Genomic DNA, 24,453 nt, shown 5'->3' on the forward strand with positions numbered 1-24,453 from the left:
GAGTTATGCAAAGCCATTAGAAAGAGACTGAGGACATAACAAGATTTAACACAAGAAAAGTAGAACAAGCATTAAGGAAAACAAAGGACTGAAATCAGCAGCAATGAGCAGTAATACAGAAGGGCAAATGATACTGAAACTGAAGAATAGCGATGGTGCACTTATAAACAGCAGAGAAGGCATAATTCAAATAGCAGAAGACTACTCTAGAGAATTATACAAGGAGCGAGGGAATGATGCCAGCAGTGGGGTAGATGGATTGCAAATTAGCAACACATACGACATACCCGATATTCTTCCTGATGAGGTAGAACCGTCGGTGAAGAAAATGAAGAATCAGAAAGCCCCGGGGGAAGATGAAGTTACTGTAGAGTTGTTAAAATTGGGAGGAAGAGACATAATACTCTGGGATTACTGCTACCCATATGCAGTACTTTGCATTTGTCAAACTTCAATTGCCATTTCTCATCTCATCTCTTTAATTTTTCTAGACCTTGTTTCAGTAGCATACTGTTGTTAACCACCCTGCAACTTTTGTATCATCTAAGCCTGATATAGATTCATCAATATCTTTAATAGATATATAAAACAACAGTGTGGCCAACAATGAACCCTGTTTTACTCATGTAAGATTAGCACACTAATAACCAGTTGTTTTCCTTGGAACAGATGTTAAGCTAACAGGTCTGTAATTACCCATGTCACCCTTTCAGTCCTCCCCTTTGTGAATTGGGAATACATTTGTACATCTCTAGTCTGCAGGGAATTCCCCTGAATCCAGAGATGCTGTCATAATTATGGCTAAGGGTTTGCTTAGCTCCTTTGCTGCTGCCTTTAATGTAATTGGTTAGATCCTGTCCTCTGCAGGTGCCTTTTTATGTTTAACCTGAACAGTTTCTCTTCCACTTTCCTCTCAGTGACAGAATCATTTAATGTTCTGTTAGTTTGCTAAACTTTGGCAAACTAACTTTCACACTCCTCCAAACTGCATACAACGGTTTAACCAGCCAGGTGCGCATCCAGAATGATTTATCTGAGGAATTTACCATCCAAACTGGAGTCCGCCAAGGGGATGTAGCCTCCCCGTTGCTTTTCAACATCGTGGTCGACGCCATTATGAGGCAAGCATTCAGAAACAGACAGGGCATACAATATGACAAGGATCACTATGTGACTGACCTGATGTTTGCTGATGATAGTGCTATCCTTGCCGGTAACGACGCTGAAGCCACGGACATCCTCTACGACATTGCCCGCATTGCCCTGCCATACGGTTTGAAGATCAATGCTGGTAAGACAAAGGCCCTGACAACAGATGGGTCGCAAGCCACCATCTATCTCGAAGGCGTCCAGATCGAGCAAGTGCAGGACTTTAAATACCTTGGGTCGCTGGTCCAGGAGAAGAAAGTTGCAACCACCATGGAAATCCACAGCAGAATTGGACAGGCGGCCACTGCGTTCGCCTCGCTCAAATGGTGTCTGTGGAAGAGGACCAACATTTCCACAAAGACTAAAATCCGACTCTTCCGGACTTTGATCCTGCCCATTCTTCTTTATGGATCGGAAACATGGATTTGTCTCAAGTTAGATTTGAACAAACTTGAGGTATTCCAAATGCGATGCCTGCGGCAGATCTTGGGCATCTCTCTTCGTGACCGCATCACTAATGATACCATCCGCGCCAGATGCCAACAGCAACCAACCATTGCCGACCAAATCCAGAAGTGAAGGCTCAGATGGTTTGGCCACGTATGTAGAATGGGCACGAACAGAATACCATCCACACTCCTTTGGAGACAATGACCCACCCAATGGAGCATCCAACGGACCGCGCCTAGGAAAACGTGGGCCAAGCAAGTGGAAAATGACTTGAAGAGCCGACGTCTCGACCTTAACCAGGCCAGGACTGAAGCCATGGATCGTAAGGTATGGAAGAACATCACAGAGCAAGTCCGAAACCCTGCGGCACCTACAGCAGCATACTGGTTGCGTGGCCAACCGCCTCCCCCAGCTGCCAGCTAAGGACCAAAGAAGAAGAAGAAGAAGAAACTTTGGCACCAACTTCCCTAAAGAGTTCCTCCTTTGTGGATGTAGATGCAGAATAACTGTTCATTTTGTCAACACGAGCAGTCATCAACAGTTAACCCATTGACATCAAGTGGTCCTATGTGATTTGATCCCTTCTTTCTACTGCCAGTATAAGGTGTAGATGTCTTTGCTGCTTTTCTTTGCATTCTTTTCCAGAGGCTTCTCCTAATCTGCCTTACTTGCCTAACCTCCTTTGTGACTTGATTACAGACTTTTTTTTTTTTAATGTAAACCACAAACACAAGAGGTATTAGAACCTATAGTACTTAGTACCATGCTTGGGTTGAAGGTGAGAAGACGAAAGAAGATATTTGTTGACATTGGACTTGAACTGCTGTAGACTGTAATTTTCAGGAAATATGTATGAAGGAAGGTTGTTCCAGAAAACGGCAGTTCAGTGAATAAACGAGAAAGATAAAAAGTTGGTTCTGTGAGTTTGAAGTTGGACAGTAAATGGATGTTGGCTGGTGGCGGCACGTGTTCGGACTGTTTTGAAAGAGAGAGAGAGAGAGAGAGAGAGAGAGAGAGAGTGGGAATTAAAGAAGCCAATTCAGAAGAACAGTGCCCAGGGAAGTACCGTATTTTCTGGATTATAAAACGTGGTTTTTCCCGCAAAGAAATACTCGGAAAATCACCCTGCATCTTATATGGTCAATGTCAGATTAGGCCTAAAGACTACCGGCACTGTATTTTCGATGATGCAGTGCCGGTAAACTGAGTTCTGAAAACTTCCCTTTGAAATTCACACCAATTTTACTTAAGATTTATCTGTTGAAATATATTTTTAACAATTATCAGTGGTTGCAATCTATGGCAACAATACATACAAGTAATCTTTTTTTCGTGGAAAATTTGTGGAAATCTGCGTGATATGAATCTCACAATCAGACGTAAGTAAAAACTTTTCTTTTTCCCTTGTGTTTGCTTCCTCTATAATATGATCGAGACCCCACACGAGAAACGACGGCTTCTCGTGTGGGGGAGTTACTTGAGAATTACCTCCTAATTTGATTTGTATGAAACATTTGGAACTGTTTTTGCCATAAGCCAACATATTGAGCATAACAGTATGGGAGAGTGCAAGTTACTATGAATTCTCATTTTGTGCTTCATTCAGTAGTTTAATTATATAGAATGTTAATGTTAGATTAATGCCTAACATTTCAGTTCATATTAAAGTGAGTACATTAAAAAAAAAGTATTGAACTTCTTATGTTCAGTACCTTTAATATTTGCAATTTCCATTACTTGTTTTAATTAATGCTGTTTCTGTGAGTGATTTTCATATATGAATATTTTTAATTCTTTATTATAGATGCTTCTTTTTACTCATGTAAGGTTAGCACACAGTTTTTCAAATTATAATAAAAGGTTACAGTGTGTCCAAGCAAGGTTGCAAGCTATTTCTATTTTAGGTAGGTTTTTATGCAATTTTATGTTTTTTAATAGTTTCTAAATTATGATTAAGCATTATTTATAATGCTTAATCATAATTTTGGCTTAGTATAAGAATAAAAAAATGTTTTTAATAGGTATTATTTTATTTTAAAATAGAAATAACTAGTAAACTTTTTTCTTTTTTTTTTTTTTTTTGAGAAGTATATAGGCACATCATAAAAAAACCGTCTTTAATTCTCTGATTGATGCTTATTTGTTTGGTAAAAGATGCATAAAACAAGTTAAATATAAATTTTTCTGGAATAACACTTTGCAAAAATAACATGAAGTTTAATTAGTAGTAGTAGCAATCAGATGGCATTGCATGATACTTCATATTTAGTATCAGAAACATTGGCTTACCCTAAAGTGGAAATTGATTTGTCTTAACTTTACCTTTTTTTGTTATTCAAATAGACAAGATTATACAGGGTGATTCACTACCAGTGTGACAAACTTGCAGGAGGTGTAGGGGGCACAAAGACGAATCGGAATCACATAGCATTGCAGGGTCCGAAATGCCTTCGTCATGTGGGAGGTCCTATGAACAAAGAAGCAAAGAAAAAGAACAGAAACAGCAACTCGTTAGTGTAATCAAAATCATTTTAATGACAAGTTTTACATTGGCAAAAAGCCATGCTACAGAAGGTGTTTGAAAGTTTGACCAGAAGCAGTCACACAGGCTTCACAGCGCCGCCGCATGGAATCCCTAACGTTCTGGAAGATTCCTGGCGTGTCTCGAATCTCCCCGGCAGCTACAGAGATGCGAGCGATGAGGTCTTCAACTGAATCAACGGGGGTCTCGTACACCAATGTCTTCATTTGACCCCAGCAGAAGAAGTCCAGGCATGATAGGTCCGGCGATCTAGCAGGCCAATGAACCGGACCACCACGACCTATCCAGTGCTGTCCAAATTTAGCGTTTAGGGGTTGGCGGACGTCATTGTTGTAATGTGGGGGTGCAACGACTGAGGAACATGTGCTTCTTCAATAAGTTTGGGCAGGACTTGCTGCAGAAAGATCAAGTATGCTATACCGTCCAGACGAGGGGGCAGAAGGTACGGTCCAGTGAGGTGGTCTCCAACAATGCCGACCCAAACATCGAGAGAGAAACGGCGTTGAGTTGCATGTGTTCGCATACCATGGGGGTTCTCCAAAGCTCACAAATGGGCATTACGTTGATTGAAGGTTCTCTCTCTTGTGAAACTTGCCTCATCCGTGAACAATACGGACGCAGCAAATGCGCTGTCTGCCGCACTCTGTTGAAGAAACCAAGTAGCAAAAGTCCTCCGGAGTAGATAATCCTCAGGCTCCAATGATTTGACGCGTTGCAGATGGTATGAACTCATTTCATTTGTTGACAGTATCCTCCATACAGTGGATTGGGAAATACCCAATCGTTGGCCTATCACTTGAGTACTCGTACTCGGATTGCCTTCTGCAAGATGTAGGACATTCTCCTCATTGTCTGGCGTCCTTGTTGTTTGCTCTCGATTCATGGTACCTCTCATGAAAGAACCAGTCTCACGTAACCTTCTGTGCACATGTGCGAAAATCATATGATGAGGAGCACGCCCGTGCGGGAAATGTTCCTGGTACAAGCGCAGAGCGGTGCGCCCATTACAGTCCGCAGCTCCATACGCGAGGTGCATATCGGTCAGTTCAACGTTTGAATACTCGTCCATCCTACTGCCTCGGGAACCAGTTCGCAAATGCTGACTTCCAGCGCGATCGCTGTTCACACGACCTCCCGTTCAATGTCCTCTACCGCATGACGAAGACATTTCGGACCCTGCAATGCTGTGTGATTCCGATTCGTCTTTGTGCCCCCTACACCTCCTGCAAGTTTGTCGCACTGGTAGTGAATCACCCTGTATAATGACACTAAGTGATCAGTACAAAATCAAAATAATTAATGTAGAAAATTATACATCAGTATGAAGTATCTCTGCCTGGCAGTTATGCAAGCATTGTGTCAGCCATAAATCCTGGTTTAATCTTAACGTTTTCCATAAAACATGGTTTATGACGGTTGAAGCACGACTTTTTTCATTTCTTGCTAGCAGTCCAGAGAAGTATGTCAGTATGCAGAGAAATTCTGACACTATTAGGGCTATGGAGCCAGGCATTCCCTGTTGAAATAGGGTTGTATAACTATGAGAGAAATGGGAAAAGGTGTATCTAACAAGGAGACGCATGTCATATCTCCAATTTATTTAAAAATTTTGAGGATATTCTTTAAATGAAGCAAAATGACCAAGCAAGTACGACCCCATATTCATAAATGGTTGAGAAAATAGAGAAAGTATGAGCCTTTCACTTTCCTAAGTGAAGGTCTCCCATAGTGAATTCTTCATTGGGGCTTTCTCATGTAGGTACTAATTGTTATCAGTTTTAAACACCCATTAATTAATAATTACCTCCATGGGTGATTGGATTGGCAGCTTGGGGAAATTCAAAGGTCAGCTGGATAGACATCAATGTGAGAGTCAGAGATAATTTATTTTCATTTTTAGAAATTTTTTGTTGTATCAAGCACCTAGGGCTTCCTTGCACCATATGAAAAATACTACTAATAATAATACCCACATAAGAAATCCCTGCATAAGAAGTTTTCCCCCATACTAGGTTTGCTTTCTTAATTCCCAATTTCAACACTATATATTGTAATGTATTATTTTCCCATGTAAGAAACTTCTGGGTAAAAAGCTTTCCTGCATAAAAAGCATGTGATAAAGAATACACAGTGTATTATTTTGGTGATGTTTTTCTGCTTAATGTTTTTTTAAATATATAAATTCTTTATTTTATGTTAAAAAATATTAAACAATATACATTTTGATATAATGGAAGTGACATTATCAAGATTACGTTGGCATTCGAGGTGAGCGGACGCGCTTAGACAGGGCTCCTCAGTTAAGTGGTTTACTTTTGGATAGTGCTTTTAAATACTTGATTTATTTAGATATTGTTGGATTATTTTGTTATAGGTTTTCCTGTAACTGTTTGATTTTAATAAAATTATAGACATAATTTTTTAAAGTTACTTTCATTGATACTTATTTAATTTTATAATGGTAGTTACGAGATCTGCCTTAAACACGTCACAGGGTATCGTGACTCACACGGAAATAGCCGATGACGATTTATGGGTGAGTCATGATTTAATCCGTTGTGGAACCTGCGGAATGTTTTCCAAGGTCGACCTGGTGACTAATCCTACCTCACCTGGGGATTCTTTTCTTTGTGATCAATATAAGGAGTGCACCGATCTTAAATTACAATTTGGTGCACTGATGGAACAATTTGAGTCTCTGAAAAAATGAGTGCTTGCCCTCGAAAATAATGCATCTGGGAGCTCGTCAGGGACTCAAAACTCCAGTAATCTACCAAGTGATGCATACCCGATTCGAGCCTCAAAACAGAGAAACCAAGTGCAGACTACTCTGGTTAAAAAGGACATTGTTTTATTAGGAGACTCCATTGTCAGGGAAACGGGGAATATTTTTTGTAATAAAGATAGGTAGAGCAGAACCAGGGTATGTCTGCCGGGATCAACTATTGATGATGTCACCAACAGATTGTCAGATTTTAAAGGGGGTAAAGAAAATATTATTATTCATGTGGGGACAAATGATATTAAATGTACACGATCTGACGATTTGTTGGAGAAATACAGGACCGTGCTGAGCAAATGTCGCAAGCTAGGCCATAATGTCTGTGTCTGCAATTCTGCCCAGACACTATAGGAGGGATTATATGTTAAGAGCCGTGTGGATTAACTCAAGACTTGAAGGAATCTGCAAGGCTTTAGAGGCTAAATTTCTATCAGCATGGCCCACACTTGTAGGTAGAAGGAATTTGTTTTGTAGAGACTGGATACACTTAAACAAAGGTGGTGCAAAAGTTTTTACCAGTATTATTGAGGATACCTTAAAGGTTCAGGGAAACTGCTAGTTAGGAGGGATGTGGGTAATACTGACACGCATTTATCTGATAATATTGGTCAAAGTAACTCTTGCACATACCTCAAGAGTTCTTATCTGTTACCCCAACTGGACGTATTATCTAGATGTTCTGGGGACAAAGACGTTTCACGTGAGCGGGTAGCTAATTTCAGGGAAGAGAGCCTAAAAAACTTCAAGGGTTGTGTTAGGGTCATTAAATATACAAGAACAGTAAATCTTAATTGTTTATACAATAACGTTAGAAGTGTCGTCAATAAAATGAGCGAATTCGAACTGCTGGTTAAAACAAGTAACGCGGACATAATAGGGCTTACAGAGATGTGGTGCCACCCGGAAATTGGGGATGATGAGTTTCAGTACGGCTTGTATAATGTATTTAGGAAGGATAGGTTAGACAGAAGGGGTGGTGGGGTAATGCTTCTTATCAGAAGCAGCCTGAGTGCGACGATAGCTATCCCTCATACAGACATTTCGCATGCTAGTATAGAGTCTGTATGGTGTGAGATAGTTGGAAACAAAGGTATAATGCGAGTAGGAGTAATCTACAGACCAGGTGATTGTGAAGATTATGACAAAAGTCTCTACATGCAAATGGAATGGGCAAGTAAGCGTCAATGCCTTATTATGGGTGATTTCAATTTGCCTCTAATTGATTGGAGTAAATGGGAAGGAAACTCGACATGAGGAACAAAATTTTTAAATCAACTAAATGACTGTTATTTGTATCAACGTGTCAGGGAAAGTACTAGAGAAAAGAATATCCTAGACCTCATCATCACACATGAATCAGATGACATAACAGGGCTGACAGTAGAGGAACCAGTAGCAGGAAGTGATCACGGAGTTCTACGGTGGATGATGACGAGAGAGGTAGCAGAAGTAAAAGGCAAAGGAATGGGTTTTAATTTCAGAAAAGGAAATTACGATGCCTTAAGGTACTACATGGCCTCTATTAACTGGGTAGATATCGTGCAGAGAATGAATACAATTGAACTGTGGTACGCTTTTAAAACATTAATCCCAGATGCCTTGAATGCGTATATATCATTAAAAAAATACTCCACGAGTAGGGTTCCAAGTTGGATGAATAGTGAAGTTGCCACATTATTTGAGCATAAAAAGGTGGCATGGAAAGGTTAGAGAGCAATAAAAAGTACTGAAGCCTATAACAGCTACAAGGTGATGTGTAATAGAGCCACAGAAAAGGTTCAAAAGGCAAAGGCAGTTTATGAGAAATCACTAGCAAACAGAGCAAAGAGGGGGGGGGGGAATAAAGAATTCTTCACATATATAAATGCCAAGAAGAGCAGGACAAACCAGATCGGACCTTTACGTAAGGTTCAGGAAATAGTAATAAATACACCAGCTGCCATTGCAGATGAACTCAACAGTTATTTTGCATCGATATTTACAAATGAAAAGCCTTTTGTGGCAATGGGAAATTGTGGGAGCGAAGTTAAAAAAAATATGTAATTAATGATATTGAAATTTCGCAAGATTATTTAATGAAAAAAACTTTCGAGCCTACTGACCAGTAAGGCTCCTGGAGTTGATGGAATATACCCTATAATCTTAAGAGAGGTGGCAAGCGAGTGCATTGAACCATTGAGGCTAATTATGCGAGCATCACTAGACTCTGGGGAGATTCCCATTGGATTGGAAAAGTGCAAATGTATATCCCATGTACATAAGGGTGGCTCTAAAAGTGAAGTTGGAAATTATCGACCTGTTAGTCTGACTTCAGTAGTAGGGAAAATCATGGAGTCAATGATCAAGGGTGGAATTCAGGATCATTTGCATCGAATTGAAATTCTCAAGGATACTCAGCATGGTTTTGTAAAGGGAAAATCATGTTGAACAAATCTGGTTTGCTATTTCGAGCTGGATTTAGGGAATAATTTCAACATTGTTTATTTAGATTTCAGCAAAGCTTTTGACTCAGTCCCACACGAGCGGTTGCTTTATAAGCTGGAACAGGTTGGAATTACTGGGAAAATCCTTAGATGGATAGCAGGATGGATTCAGAGCAGGAGGCAGAGGGTTGTGATAAATGGCTATTCCTCAGATTGGGTTGATGTAAGAAGTGGGGTTCCCCAAGGATCAGTATTAGGACCACTGTTGTTTTTAATTTTCATAAACAACATCTATGAAGGGATAGAGGGCATGTCTAAATTTGCAGATGTTAAAATTGTTAGAGTAGTTAATGATCACTGTCAAGCTGAGCTTCTTCAGAGAGACCTAGACAGAATTCAGGAATGGTCAGAAAAATGGCAGCTGTGCTTTAATCCAACAAAGTGTAAGTTTTACACCTGGGAAACAGTAATCCCAAAAAAACTTATTCACTTGGTGGAGTTCAACTAAACCCAGTATTGGGGGGAAGGGACTTGGGTGTTACGATACGGTCAGACATGAAATTCTCTAAGCATTGTAAACAGGTTGCAAGGAAGGCCCATGGTATCCTATCGATGATCTATCGAACTTTTGCAAGTAGAGATAGGGACATGATAATCCCATTATATAAGGCTTATGTTAGACCACACTTGGAATACTGTGTTCAAGTATGGAGACTTCACCTAAAGAAAGACATCGAGCTTCTTGAAAGGGTGCAAAGAAAGGCAACTCGCCTGGTGAGATCGGCAAAAGGGCGTCCTTATGAAGAAAGACTTCGAATATGTGGGTTGCAGAGTTTGGAGACTAGACACCTTAGAGGAGATTTGATTGAGGTGTTTATGCCTCTGAGAGGCATCAGTAAAATGAATGAGGACAAAATTTTCAAGATTATAAATGATGCTAGAACTAGGGTACATAAATTCAAGTTACGGGGGGGGGGGGGGAATGTTTAGATTGGACTGCAGGAAGTTTTATTTTAGCCAGCGAGTTATAAATTACTGGAATAAGTTGCCTTCATGGGTGGTAGAGGCCGACAGTTTGGGGAAATTCAAAGGTCATCTGGATAGTACTTTCGGGTAAGGGAAGTGCATAGAATGATAGGTTTAATTTCCTTTTTTTTTTATTAATTATTATTATTTAGTTATTTATTTATTTAATTATTTTTTATTTATTTATTTAATTATTTTTTATTTATTTATTTAATTATTTTTTATTTATTTATTTAATTATTTTTTTATTTTTTATTTATTTTATTTTTTATTATTTTTATTTTTTTTTTAGCTGGTGCAGCGTAAGCCATAGGCTTTCTTGCACCATGCGGCCGTTACTAATACTAAACATATTGCAATTGTTTTCATCGATATCCATAATTGGATATTGATGAGAACAATTGCCTATCCTCCCATAGGCATAGTAACATATTAATAAATCCTGAAATAGTACTTAAAAATCAGCTTTAACTTATGTGTATCTTTTAATTTTTATTTGTGTAGTTAATATTTCATACCCTTTGGTCATTTTCCCTTCTAAGAAGTTTTCCATTGTAAGAAGTTCTAAACTTCCACCCCTTTGGAAAATTTCTTAATATGGTTCTAATGTACTAATTTGCATGGTGTAGGTACTGGGTAAGTTAGTCATTAAGGATAAAAAAAAGTGAGGGACTTTCTAATTTTATTAGGAATTTTCCTTCAGTATCATTTGAGATTAGTTAACTGGTAGCAGTTAAAATTCCTTTGATTGTATATACAAAATGAGAAACATTCTTCTGAAAATGTAAATAATTCTGGTTGTTACAATGCCTCATACCTTTAAAAAAAATATATCCCAAAATGAAACTTGAAATTCTTAGTTAATGCAATAATTATTAGAAAAGGTTACTTGAAATACAAAATTATTAAGAGAGACCTTCAGCATGGCAAGTATAAACTAGTTTGTAATCAAGTTAGTAATAACATGCTCTCAGTGTTTTGGACAGCATGGCCTCTGTGACAGCTTAATCAGTGAGAAATTTTCTTCAGGAAAAGGAAAATACATTCTGATTGCTACACAGCGCTTCATACCTTAACAAAATACAGTTGGACCTCTATATAATGAAATCAATTATTTGCTTAAAAAAATTCGTTAAACAGAAATTTCATAAAGTAACATGACCTTTTTATCAATGAAAATTAGTGTAATTTAACATTCAGAAATATAGTAAAAGATGGGAAATAAATCAGAAATAAGTAGGAATGAATAAAATTTTAAAACAATTTATTGATATATACATATTAAGGAATGACTATGTATATGATGGCACAATATATTACTACACTTTTAAGAATTATTTCCTAAAATATATGGTTTTTTTTTGTTATACACTGGATTTTACCATACATCGTGACATTGTTCATAAAAATGTTTCCATTTGTTTAAACACTCAAATGCCGACCGGGCTAGCCAGGTTGGTAAAGTGCCTGCCTGGCAACCCAAAGGTCGCAGGTTTGAATCCCGTCTTGGGCTTGGATCAGACTAAAAAATGCAAAAACCTTGGGAGGTGCAATATGGCCACAGAAGCCGATGTGTCAACAACTAATTCATTTCACAAATATATGTGGTCTCAATTCTAATCTTAATGATGACCATTTCCACTTGCAGTCTGCCAAATCCCATGTACTTTTTCTGACGGAATCTCAGTTATCAGTTGATTCAAATACTGCTCATCTCAGATGCCCAAATTATTCGCTGTATGATTCCTTTCGCCTCAAAGGTGGTACTTGTGCATATGTCCCTTCTGATGAGACTTGGCAACTTGGAATCTATTCTCTTTGATCTTCTCTGGCTTAAAATCTCTCTACCTAATTGTGTAAAATTAGGTAGAGAGATTACCTACCTAAAAATTACCTCTACCGTTCTCCCAACTCCACTAATCACTTGGAGCTCTTTGACTTTCTCTCTTTGCAACTTGACTTTCTCCAGTCCAACTTTCCTAACAGTGAGGTAATTTTCCTTGGTGATTTTAATGTTCACAACTCCAGCTGGCTTCCGTTTTCTAGTCACACCGACCCAGCTGGTGGGTGTGACTAGAAATTTTGTAATTGCAAATGCTTCAGCTTTTGCAATTACAAAAGTGACCTTGCACAGATTGTTCATTTACCTACAAGAATACTAGACAATCCTAATCATACAGCCAACACGCTTGATCTTTTTCTCACAAACAACCATTCTGAGTACATGGTCGAAGTAACAGGTCTTTTAGGCACTTCAGATCACAACTAGATGATTGTCTCTTCTCCAATGGAGCTTTTATCTCCTGCCTATTCCCGACCTCGTGTTTGGAATTACAAGAATGCAAAATGGGATGACCTGCAAGATTGCTTTTCTTCTTTTCCTCGGTCGGATTACTGTTTCAAAACTTCTGATGTCAACGTTTGCTCAGATCTTGTCAGTGAAATTCTTGCAGGAATGGAATCCTTTATCCCACACCCCACTTTAAAATCTCGTCTTTTATCTAAACCTTGGTTTTCCAATAAATGTGCTAAGGCTGTTCAAGAGAAGAATGTTGCATTTCGTAAGTGGCTTGTTTCTAATTCTTCAGTTTCATTTTATGCCTTCACCAAAGCTCGCAACAATTGTAAAGCAGTTATTAATCAGTCCAAACTAGAGTTTGAACAGGCTAAGAGTAGAAAACTTGCTTCTTGCCCTAATGGTAGTCGAGCATTCTGGTCTCTTGCCAAAGCTATTAGCTGCAACTTTTGTCCATCTTTGCTCCCACCTCTGTCCAAACCAGATGGTTCTGTTGTCACTTCAGCCAAGGGTAAAGCTGACCTGCTAGCATCCCATTTTTCTTCGAACTCATATATTAATGATCTTGGTAAAACACCTCTTACCATTCCCAACACGCTCCATTCAATGCCTCCTGTGGCCTTCTGTCCAAAGGATGTCAGAAGGATTTTGACGAATCTTGATGCTAAGAAATCTCCAGGTCCTGATGGTATTTCTCCACTTGTTCTCAAAACCTGTGCTCCTGAACTTACGCCTATTCTTTGCTGCCTTTTTTCACTTTCTTATTCCAAAGGTGTTTTCCCTTCTGACTGGAAATTTGCTCATATCCCGACAGTTCCTAAAAAGGGGTGATAAATCCCTCCCATCCAATTATCGTCCCATTGCAATTACTTCTACTCTTTCTAAAGTAATGGAGAAATCAATTAACCGCCAACTCTTAAACTACCTAGAAACCTTCCGTCTGATCAACGATCGTCAGTATGGATTCCATAAGTGTCGACCCACTGGTGATGTTCTGGCTTATGTTACCCATTTATGGACTAATTCAATGGAAAGGTTCGGTGAAACACAAGTAGTTGCTCTTGACATCTCAAAGGCTTTCGATCATGTTTGTCATAATGGTCTTTTAAACAACCTTCCATAAGATGGAAGGTTGTTTAAAAGACCATTATGACAACCTTCCATAAGATGGAAGGTTGTTTAAAAGACCATTATGACAAACCTATAAGGTATCAAAACCTATAGATGTAAGTACTATAGGTTTTGATACCTTTCGTGTTTGGGGTTTTCATAAAAAAAAAAAAAATAAATAAATAAATAAAGTACTGTACAATTACTAAAAACAGCTGGTTTGCCAGCTGTTTTTAGTAATTGGTTATCCAGTTTTCTCTCTGATCGCTCACTGAGGGTGATGGTAGATGGCTCTCTGTCTTCTAACTTCTCCACTAATGCTGGTGCCCCCCCCCCCAAGGTTCTGTTCTTTCCCCATCTCTTTTTCTCTTGTATATTAATGACCTTCTTCCATTGACTGGAAATCCTATAGATAGTTTTGCCGATGATAGCAGATTGCATTCCACTTTCCATTGAGAAACCTTTCCCTGCTCAATCAGCTTTAACTTCTCGAAAATCTGCTACCAATTCCTTAAATGCGGATCTTCAGGTAATTCTCCAGTGGGGCAAAGACAACTTAATTGGTTTCAATCCTTCTAAAACTCAGTCTTGTCTTATATCTCGCAAAAAGGATTCTTCTGCTCCTATGCTTATCTTTACTGACACTCCGATTTCTAGGCAAAATGATATATCTCTTTTGGGGATTACCCTGACTTCTAATCTCTCTTGGCACAAGCACATTACAAATATTGCTTCCTCTGCATCTAAAAAACTTGGTATTCTCTTTTGCTCTCGGCATTACTTTTCTTCCAAACAGCTGCTCACTCTGTATAAATCGCAAATCTGCCTCGCCATGGAATATTGTTCCCCCATCTGAGGTGGTGCCCCGAAAACCTCTCTCAGGCTTCTTGATTCCATTCAGAAGAGGGCAGTTAGGTTAATTAATGAATCATCTCTAACAGTCTCTCCACTTGCTGTCTCATACACGTACTGTTTCTGCTGCATGCCTCTTCTACAGATACTTCCATGGGCACTGTTCTTCTGAATTGGCTTCTATAATTCCCGCTTTCTTTCAAAACAGTCCGAACACGTGCCACCACTGTCCAACTTCAAACTTGCAGAACCAAGTTTTCATCTTCCTCGTTTATTCATTCAACTGCTGTTTTCTGGAACAACCTTCCTTTTTATGTATTTCCTGAAAATTACAGTCTACAGAAGTCCAACATCAACAAATATCTTCTCTCGTCTTCTCAACCTCCAACCGAAGCACGGTACTAAAATTGGAGGCTTGAAGTGGTGAAACCCATGTTTAGAGTCTAGAGTCAAGTTTTTGGCATCCCCCTCCCCCCATAGTTCTCCTTCAACCCATGAATGGTACTAAGTACTATCGGTTTTGATACCTTTCGTGTTTGGGGTTTTCATAAAAAAAAAAAAAAAAAAAAAAAAAGTACTGTAGATTCTAATACCTCATGTTTGGGGTTTACATTTAAAAAAAAACACCACACATTTTGGGGCACATTTTCTTTACAGTGAAGTCCCCACTGCAAGGTTTCAAATGCTGCCAACATTCCATGTTTGGAAGGTTTAATATTGCCCTATTTTCATCCAGCTCATTGTTGATATTGTCACTAGTTCTTTGAATACTCTCCAAAATATTGGAGTCACTTGGATATTCAGCTACGATGACATCATTAACTCCTAAAAATTTGTCAAGAACAATTTCTCCTCTGGTCAAACCTCTCGGCTTGAAGTTTGGCTGTGGTATTGGCATGTTTTGGTCTCATTCATCCCTCTCATCGCTGTTTGTAGGCATTTTACCAAAACTGTTTCGCAAAACAATTCTTAATCTTTGTTTCTGTCATATCTTGACTCCACACTTTTACCAACTCTGATATGTACATCTGCAAATCTATAACAGAATCCGTAGGCTGGTTGGTTTCTATTCTCAGTATAATTTTTTTTTCTGTATGTGCCTTCAGTAGTGCATTTCCATATTCTTAATAATGCCTTTGTTGATTGACTGCAGTTCAGGGTTAGTCTTCGGCAATCAATGCAATTTTTCTCTTTTCTTTCATCTTTCTATCGAAATTTAAAATCCACTGTTCGTAAAATTCACTTGTCATCCAAGATTTTTTGTTGTTGTAGTCCAACTGTAATGACTACTCCTTTTTCAGTGTTGTTTACTCTTTTCAAAAGTTTCAGTTTTTCATTAACAGCCATAGTTGCACCAACCAGGACTAATTTTCTCCTTGCTATTTTTATCACCTTTAAAAGTTGATGTCTTGTTCGGCAAACATTTAAAAAATAGACGTTTCATCAATGTTGAATATGTCTTTGGACTCCTAGTCCTCCATAATTTTTTTTCGAAACTGTTTCTTTCCAATAGGTTCAGTCTTCTTTAATTAAAATGCCACTTTCACCAGAAATAACTTTTTCGAATATGCATGGCATATTTTAAATTTGTCCAGCCAACCAGAACTGGCTTGGAATGTTTTATGCCCCAGTAAAGATGCATAATGCGTAGCCTTTTCTCTTATTAATGGCCATGGTATTGGTTTTGGTCTCGAATGAACTTCATCTATATCTTCATCCAGGCATAATTTTGCATGTTTCCAACTGGGTCCCATTATCTCATAGTTTGAGAATTGAAAGAGTTTTTCCGAATGGTTGACACACTACTGGCAGGGATGCCAAATTTTAAAGAAATATTGATGATATCTATGAATTAATTCACCATTACAGTCCTGCTGCCATATGCTTACAAGAAATGAATTTAACACCAAAAATCTCCATTTCAGTCACTCTATACTATCTTCAGAAAAGATCGATCTGAAACTGACAGCCCCCAATGGAGAAGTGGCTATACTCATGGAATAATGAGTCGCCTCCAGGTGCATTTCATTACATAACCTGCATTTCATTACAATAATTGGTATCACATTGAGTTTCGATATATATTCTGCCAAACCATCCATGCACAATTCAGCATCTGGAAAATCTTATTTCTCAATTACCATCTTCTGTCTATTAGAGTTTAATGGACATCATCCATTGTTGGGGTTCTCTGGTCTCAGATGGATGTGATGAGCTTATTGAAATGCTACTTGACAGAGAAAATTTGTCATTTTGTGAACATTATCCGCTGATTAATAGCATTCAAACCACCCAATCCAAACAAACAAACAAAAACAAAATGGAAATTTTCCAAAGCGAACCTGACGAAATTTACCAATCGTGAGGATATCATTGAGCCTTCTGCTATTGACACCGCTACCGATCGTATCACAATTCAGCTGCAACATCCGCCACAGTCTCAAATAAGAAGCCGTCAGCATATGAATCACTGGTGGAATGGCGATTGTAACAAAGCAAAAAGAGAAAAATGCAGACGGAACACCTTCCGCAAATATCCCACCACTGCCAATCTTAACTTCAAGAGACTGAGAGCCAAAGCTCGTTACATCTGGTGAAAAGCCAAAAAAGATTCATGAATAAAAATTTGCCTCCTCAATCAATAAAGATACAGTAATACCCCGACTTACGCAAACTCGGAGTTAAGCGGTTCTTGATTTTTTCGTTTGGCAACACTGGTGCGACGATGGACAGTGAGAGCGAAAGATGAACAAAATTCAACTTTGCTGCCGCATATACAAGAATTTGCATCACAACTGTCATTTATGTGTGCATTCGAATTCGTGCTCAACTCTTGTCGGAAATTACATTGTTTTCACGAATAAAAACTTTCCAGGCTTTAACGTTTCCAAAGACCGATTGACAATGATGGTCGGCAGAAATGCAGCTGGTGACTGCAAGTTAAAAACTCTTAATTTATCGCTTCGAAAACCCAAGAGTTTTAAAAAATATATCTAAAATTAGCTTACCAGTGATTTGGAAGTCAAATCATAAAGCTTGGGTGACAGCTTCCGTTTTTGAGGACTGGTTTGGTCACCACTTCATACCCGAAGTTGAACGTTATTGCAAGTCTAAACAGATTCCATTTAAATTGATCCTTCTTATTAACAATGCACCCGGTCACCCTTCTGCCACCCTAATTAATTTCGACTGACATGTGAAAGTTGTGTTTTTGCCTCCAAACACAATCAACTTGCTTCAGCCGATGGACCAGGGAGTCATCAAAACATTCAAGGCCTACTACACGAGGCATTCGTTTGCACATCTGAATGAAGCTATAAGACAAAATAGTGAGATATCTGTTAAAGACTTTTGAAACAATTCAATGTTTTAGATGCTGTAAGAATCTTGGGATGAAATTCATAAAAAAACATTGGTGTCTGGAAGAAACTTGGTCCATTTTTTTTTCAAAAACGAGACAAAAACAACGCCAGAAACTGATCATGTCGCTCATATGATAGAAGTTGTTAATCTTGCCAGGCAATTAGATTTGGAAGTCAGTGGTGATGATGTTAATGAGCTGTTGGATTCACATAGTGAATCCAACTGCAATTGCATAACCAACTGTATAAATAACTGCAATTTTATTAAATATTTTTCTTTTAAACAATGAATGAGCTCATAGAGATGCGTGAGCAAAATGTCACTGAATTATCCGACACTTCAGACCCTGTTCCCCCAGAAAAGCACCTGACAATAGCAAGCTTGACAGTTCTCGGCTCAGTTGAAAAGGGTTTAAAAATTTGAGAAAACAGACTCCAACGAAGAACATGTTATAGCTACAAAGCAAGGAATAATAAATTATTAGCTTGCTACGAAGAAATTCTGCATGAAAAAAAGGTGCTGTGTCGTCAGACGAATTTGTTAGATTTTATGAAGCCATCGACATTGAAATAACTTTTTTTTTTACGTAACTTATTTATTTTTTTAATACATAATTTGTATTAATGTGTATAAATAACTGCAATTTTATTAAATATTTTTCTTTTAAACTAGTGTTTTTGTTAGTCCTTGGTCCCAATTAAACAAAATTTATATGTATTTATATGCAAAGTTGTACCCCAACTTACGCGAATTCGATTTAAGAAGCGATTTTCGTCGGACCCACCTATCGCGTAACTTCGGGATATTACTGTACTAATAACCGAATAATCTTGGAAAAAATAAACTAATTGTGTATGAGAACCCATTGAGCAGCGACCACTACCCTATAATTTCGAAAATTATGAAGTAAGCCCATGTCAAGCCACCAGGCATCCTAGATGGACAATATATAATGTAAAATCAGTACAAAGAGCAGTGGACTATGTCACAAATACCATTCTTCAAGCAGCTGGAAAGACAATACCTAAAACACCTAACATTAGAATATATCCAAAACCATGTTGGAACAGCAAGTTTCAGGAAGCTAAAAAAGAGAGAAATAGAGCCTGGAATCCCTTTTGCAAAAATCCGACAACGACAATCTGATACAATTCAAAAGAGCCAGAGCTAAGGTCAGGAAAGTGCACAAAATCAGCAAAAAGTGAGTTGGATCAAATTTGCATCCACTATAACCAGTTCCACATCTGCTACACTTATCTTGAAGAAGATCAGAAGGATGACAAACAATTCCCGATAAACCCATTGCCATTACTAAGTTGGAAAGGACAGTTAGTCACAAATACCTCAGATATTGTCAACATGCTCGGCAAAATTTTTTCCAATACATCTGCCATTTGCACATACTCAACTACTTTCAAAACTTACAAGAAGGAGGCCGAAAAGGCAAACCTAAAATTTTCCTCCAATCACTATGAACAATACAACTTGCCACTCACGGTAGCAGAATTAAAACAAACTCTGCTACAGACGAAACACTGCGCAGTTGGTCCCGATGAAATACATTATGCAATGATACAATCAGATGAACAATCTCAATTAGCCCTGTTAGATTTATTTAATAAGATACATCTTGAGAATACATTTGCAGACTAATGGCACCACACAAAAATACTGGCTTTCCCAAAGCAGGGAAAGTTATAGCTTTGACCAGCTGCTTGGGCAAGATCTTGGAGAAAATTGTCAATAATAGACTAACGTGGTATCTAAAAAGCAATAACTTCCTCATTCCTGCACAATATGGCTTTTGGAAAAACCGCTCTACCTTGGATGGACATATACATCTGGAAAATCAGGTAAGAAACACTTTCCTCAGAAAACAACATCAAGTCATAGTTAATTTTGATATTGAGAAAGCATTAGAGGACTACACCAACTTGGTCTTAGAGGACACCTACCTGTATACATAAGCAATTTTCTTAAAAATCGAACATTCCAAGTTCGACTTAATGCACTTTCCAGAACATACTCCCAGGAAGAAGGGGTTCCTCAAGGATCCGTACTAAGTGCTACACTTTTTGCAGTGCACTTCAGCACAATAATAGAACAAATACAAGCCAATATCATCACAACTGTTTATGCAGATGACTTCAGCATTTCTTATCAAGCGCAGCATATGAGGACAATAGAACGACAATTACAAGTAGCTATAAAACAGTTATAAAATGGACAGAAAGAAATGGATACAGAATTGCCACACAAAAATCTGTATGTATACATTTTTGCAGGAAAAGGAATCTCCATCTCGATCCCGAACTCAGGCTGAAAGGGCAGATCATACCAGTTAAAAATACAAGCTGTTTCTTAGGGCTTGATTTTGACAAAAAATTAAACTTTTTGGAGCACATTAGTCACTTAAGAGTTCAGTGTCTAAAGAAAATGAATATCTTAAAGGTCCTGTCTGCTATGTCCTGGGTTAGAGTAATACTATTACACGTATATTGCCTACTCATTCTCTCCAAGTTAGGCTATGCTGCCTCAGTCTGACTCGGTGAGACCTAGTGCCCTAAGATGGCTTGACCCAGTACATCGCTGTGCTCTCCGAATAGCTCTTGGAGCTTTCCATACTTTGCCAGTGCAGAGCCTGTATGCAGAGTCCCAAGGACCTCCACTACAAATCAGAAGACATAACCAATTACTTTCCTATGCATCTAAAATAAAATCCCTACCGGGTCACCCCCTATCAACATCTGCATGCTTGCTTACAAGTTGCAATTTTTAGATCATTGCTTCCTATATACAGATGGCTCAAAATCTGAATATCATGTGGGAGCAGCAGTTTACACATCTGATATCACCACAACCCAAAACTCCCAAAAGACTGCAGCATTTATACTGCAGAACTGCAAGCCATAATGTTAGTGCTAAACCAAATTGAACACTCAACTTGACAAAACAGCATTATTTTTACTGACTCCCTTAGCTCCATGATGGCTATACAAAATGTCAACTTTAATAAACACCCACTGCAACAACAAATTCAATGCAGAGTATCAAAGCTCCTTGAACACGGTCATAACAAGAATTTTGCTGGATCTCAAGTCATGTTGGAATATATGGTAACAAACAAGCAGACAGTTGCTAAGGAAGCCAACAGCAACATTTTTGCACCTGAATCCATTTCTTCCACAGATTACAAAAAAGTTATAACAGCAGGATACACCACTAACAACAGCAATGGCAAGTTCTAAACGGTAACAAATTAAAAATTTACTCCAACCATGAAAATCCAGCATACAACAAAACAGACATGACAAAGTGATACTTGCAAGGTTAAGAATAGGACACGCTCATTGATGACAAAAGATGACAGCCACTGTCATCTTTTACGAGGAGAAGATCCCCATCTATGTCCTATCTGTCACACACAACAAACAGTAGAACATGTACTGATTACATGTCCAGCTTTTACAGATGAGTGCCAAAGTTGCTTCAAACAGTTGATAACCAAACATTACTTTCCCACTCTCAAAACCATACTGGAAGATATAAAAAATATAGCAGATGTTTTTCAGTTCCTCAGGGAAATAAATTTTCTATAATCTAATATGAAACCAAATATAATCTCTGCAGTAAGCTATAGTCACTCCGTGATTCTTGGAAACTATTCACAGCAAAATACAAATACAAATAAAACTATTGTAAAAAACCTTCCAGGCACATTTTAGCCACAGTAGCTCTTGCACCAAGAATTTCTAAATCAATCAATCAATCTAGATCCTGTTGCAGTAGTATACTGCCATTACCGTCATTAGCAACCCTGCAGACTTGGACAGTAAGCCTGATATACCTTTATCAGTATCATTGATAAAGATAGAAAACAACAATGGCCCAATACAGTAACCCCCGCTATTTGCAGTATCTGTATTTGCGGTCGCTGATTTAATATAAAATGAAACCTAAAAAAAAATGTGAATTTTAAAGTGCCGTGAACATTTTCCGCCATAAAAATACATGAACGTGGCTAAAATTATCTTTCCCGGTCAAAACAGCGCTCAGTGGGTGGGGGAAGAGGGGTGACAAAATCGCTAGCATGGATGTTTTTTGCTAATCCTTGTTCAGTATGTGTTATGCGCTTGTCATGGTTCAAAAGGTTTCGTCATTTGCTTTTAATTTATACGCTTATAAATTGAATAAATTTATCAATTTATAAATTGATATGCTTATAAAAGTGATAAATCTACTGTTTTGCAATTTAAAACAGACTTTTTTTGAGTGTGTTAACGGAAGAAAGTGACTTTGCGGACAAGTTCTCTCTAACCCGTACAAAAATATGGCTGCGAATAACAAGGGAAATGTGAAAAGATCAAAGAAGGTGATGAAATTAGCGAATAAAATTGAGTTATTAGACAAAATTTCTAATAGTGAAAGTGTCTCCTCAGTGGCAAAACATTATAAAATCAATGAGTCAATGGTATGATCAATCAAAAAATCGGAAGAAAAAATCCGCCATAGTGTCCGTGAAAATGTGCTAATTGCTTCAAAAATTTGCTCTGTAACTCGTGAAGTTAAATTAGAAAAAATGGAAAAATCTTTAAATCTGTGGATAGAAGACCGAACTCAAAATAAAATTCCATTAAGTTCACTCATCATTCGTGAAAAGGCAAAACTCGTCTATCAACACTTTAGCGAAACTGGTGATAGCACTGGCGGGATAAGTTTTTTAGATAGCAAAGGTGCTGCTGGTTTGAAATTTCTAATAAATATTACAGTTAATATTAAATTGTTTCTTATTTTCATTTTGATGCCATATGCTTGCATTTCACTATTTACTGTCTATGTACATAGTCATATTATGAAGGTACATATAATACATACATAGACAAAATTTTAGACTAGTTTTTCTTATATATTTCATACTTTGGAACGGAACCCCTTTATTACTATGGGAGCCACAACTCGGTATTCGCGTTTTCGGTATTTGCATAATTTCTCAGGAGCGTAACCCCCGTGAATAGCGGGGATTTACTGTACTAAACCCTTGGGGACTCCACTAATAACATTAGTCCATGAAGAGCAGTGTCTGTTGATTACCACTCTCTTCTCCCACTCACCATCCCTTTATCCATAGCAGCAACTTGCCCTTAACTTACACTTTCATCCAATGTGTGCATACCTTTGTGTCTTAATTGATAATCACTAGTGTATGTTGATTGGAAACATTTTAGGTTGTAAATCTTTTTAACAACTGGAGGAATTTTTCTTGGTGCTGATTTAATCACATTAGTTTAAGGTAATATGGTTTTGCACTAGAAGTTGTAATGTCTTACCTCTCATAGCAGACAAATTGACCTTCAGAATTAATGTATTTTGCATACTGAATGACTGATGTGTGGCTTGAATTTTCTTTTTGCACCAGTTCAAAGTATGATGCGAACCACTTAAGTGGTTTAATTATAAGGTTTCCTGGCAGTCCCAGAATGAGAATTTTTGTTGTCTCGTGGTCACATCACATTAGAGACTAAATGAATGAGATACAGGTATGAAATGGGTGGGGGGGGTGAGGAGTGTGTGAAATGTATGCATTACAAAATGAATTTTAATAATGTTGTGGATATCCGTTAGATTGTCTTAACCATGAGTTTGAAAAATGATACTGAAGTGTATAATTTGGGACTTATTCTTATACGATTGACTACAGTTGCCAAAATTTTTATTGAATATATTATAAACACTTCATTTTTTTTCATTAAATCATTTACTTAAATTATGCATTTTTTAACTGGGCTGTTGAAAAACAAAGCTTTCTTTTCTTTGCAGTATGTATTTGAATTTAATTTATATTTTAATTTTTATTTTATCCTGTCTTTACAGTTTATTGCAATGCACTCCAAGATAATGCTGGTGCACTTTTATACAATGGTCTTATTGAAGAACTTGTAGATATTTTAGAATTAAAGGATCCAAATTTAATAGTAAGTTTCCTTTAATATTTTGTTAATTTGTGAGCAAGTTTCTGGAAAGTATACAAGCCACCTGGAGTTATTTTTTGAAGGAATTTGGAAGTTTTGTGAAAACTGAACAACTGTGTGAAATAAATGATTTCACATTTATTTCACTCTTAAATGTTCTTATTAAAGAACATTTAACTTGAATGTTTTATGAAACCAAAATTAAATTTTATTTATGTATATATATATAAATTTATTCTATATTTGCTTAATTCACAAGCAGATATTTCATTCATCTACGAATAATTAAATTTTTTTCTTTTTAAGTATAATTTTTTTTCTTATTTTGAATTTATAGCCAAATATTAGTGAAGTTGTCAAAAATAAAACTTCAATGTACAAAAAAAAAAAAAAAACTTCATTATTATTATTTTTTCGTGCTGTAATATCTTCTTCAGTTATATGTATTAATTTATTCAATTTCATCAAGTAAACCTCTTGTATTATTACTT

General features: G+C 37.6%; 1 protein-coding gene across 6 annotated transcripts in view; it reads left to right on the forward strand.

Moving 5' to 3' along the window:
* The window catches only part of HUWE1 (HECT, UBA and WWE domain containing E3 ubiquitin protein ligase 1), a 1,105,343-nt gene that overhangs the window by 171,431 nt on the left and 909,459 nt on the right, over nt 1-24,453 (forward strand). For all 6 annotated transcript variants that reach the window (XM_090389849.1, XM_090389845.1, XM_090389850.1 and 3 more), the window contains exons 11-12: nt 3,404-3,503; nt 23,865-23,965. In XM_090389849.1, coding sequence (XP_090245975.1) covers nt 3,404-3,503; nt 23,865-23,965 — 201 coding nt within the window. The remainder of the gene's footprint in view (nt 1-3,403; nt 3,504-23,864; nt 23,966-24,453) is intronic.

The sequence above is a fragment of the Mastigoproctus giganteus genome, chromosome 2 (assembly GCF_048544385.1).
Source record: "Mastigoproctus giganteus isolate SK-2022 chromosome 2, ASM4854438v1, whole genome shotgun sequence".
NCBI classification, from domain to species: Eukaryota; Metazoa; Arthropoda; class Arachnida; order Uropygi; family Thelyphonidae; genus Mastigoproctus; species Mastigoproctus giganteus.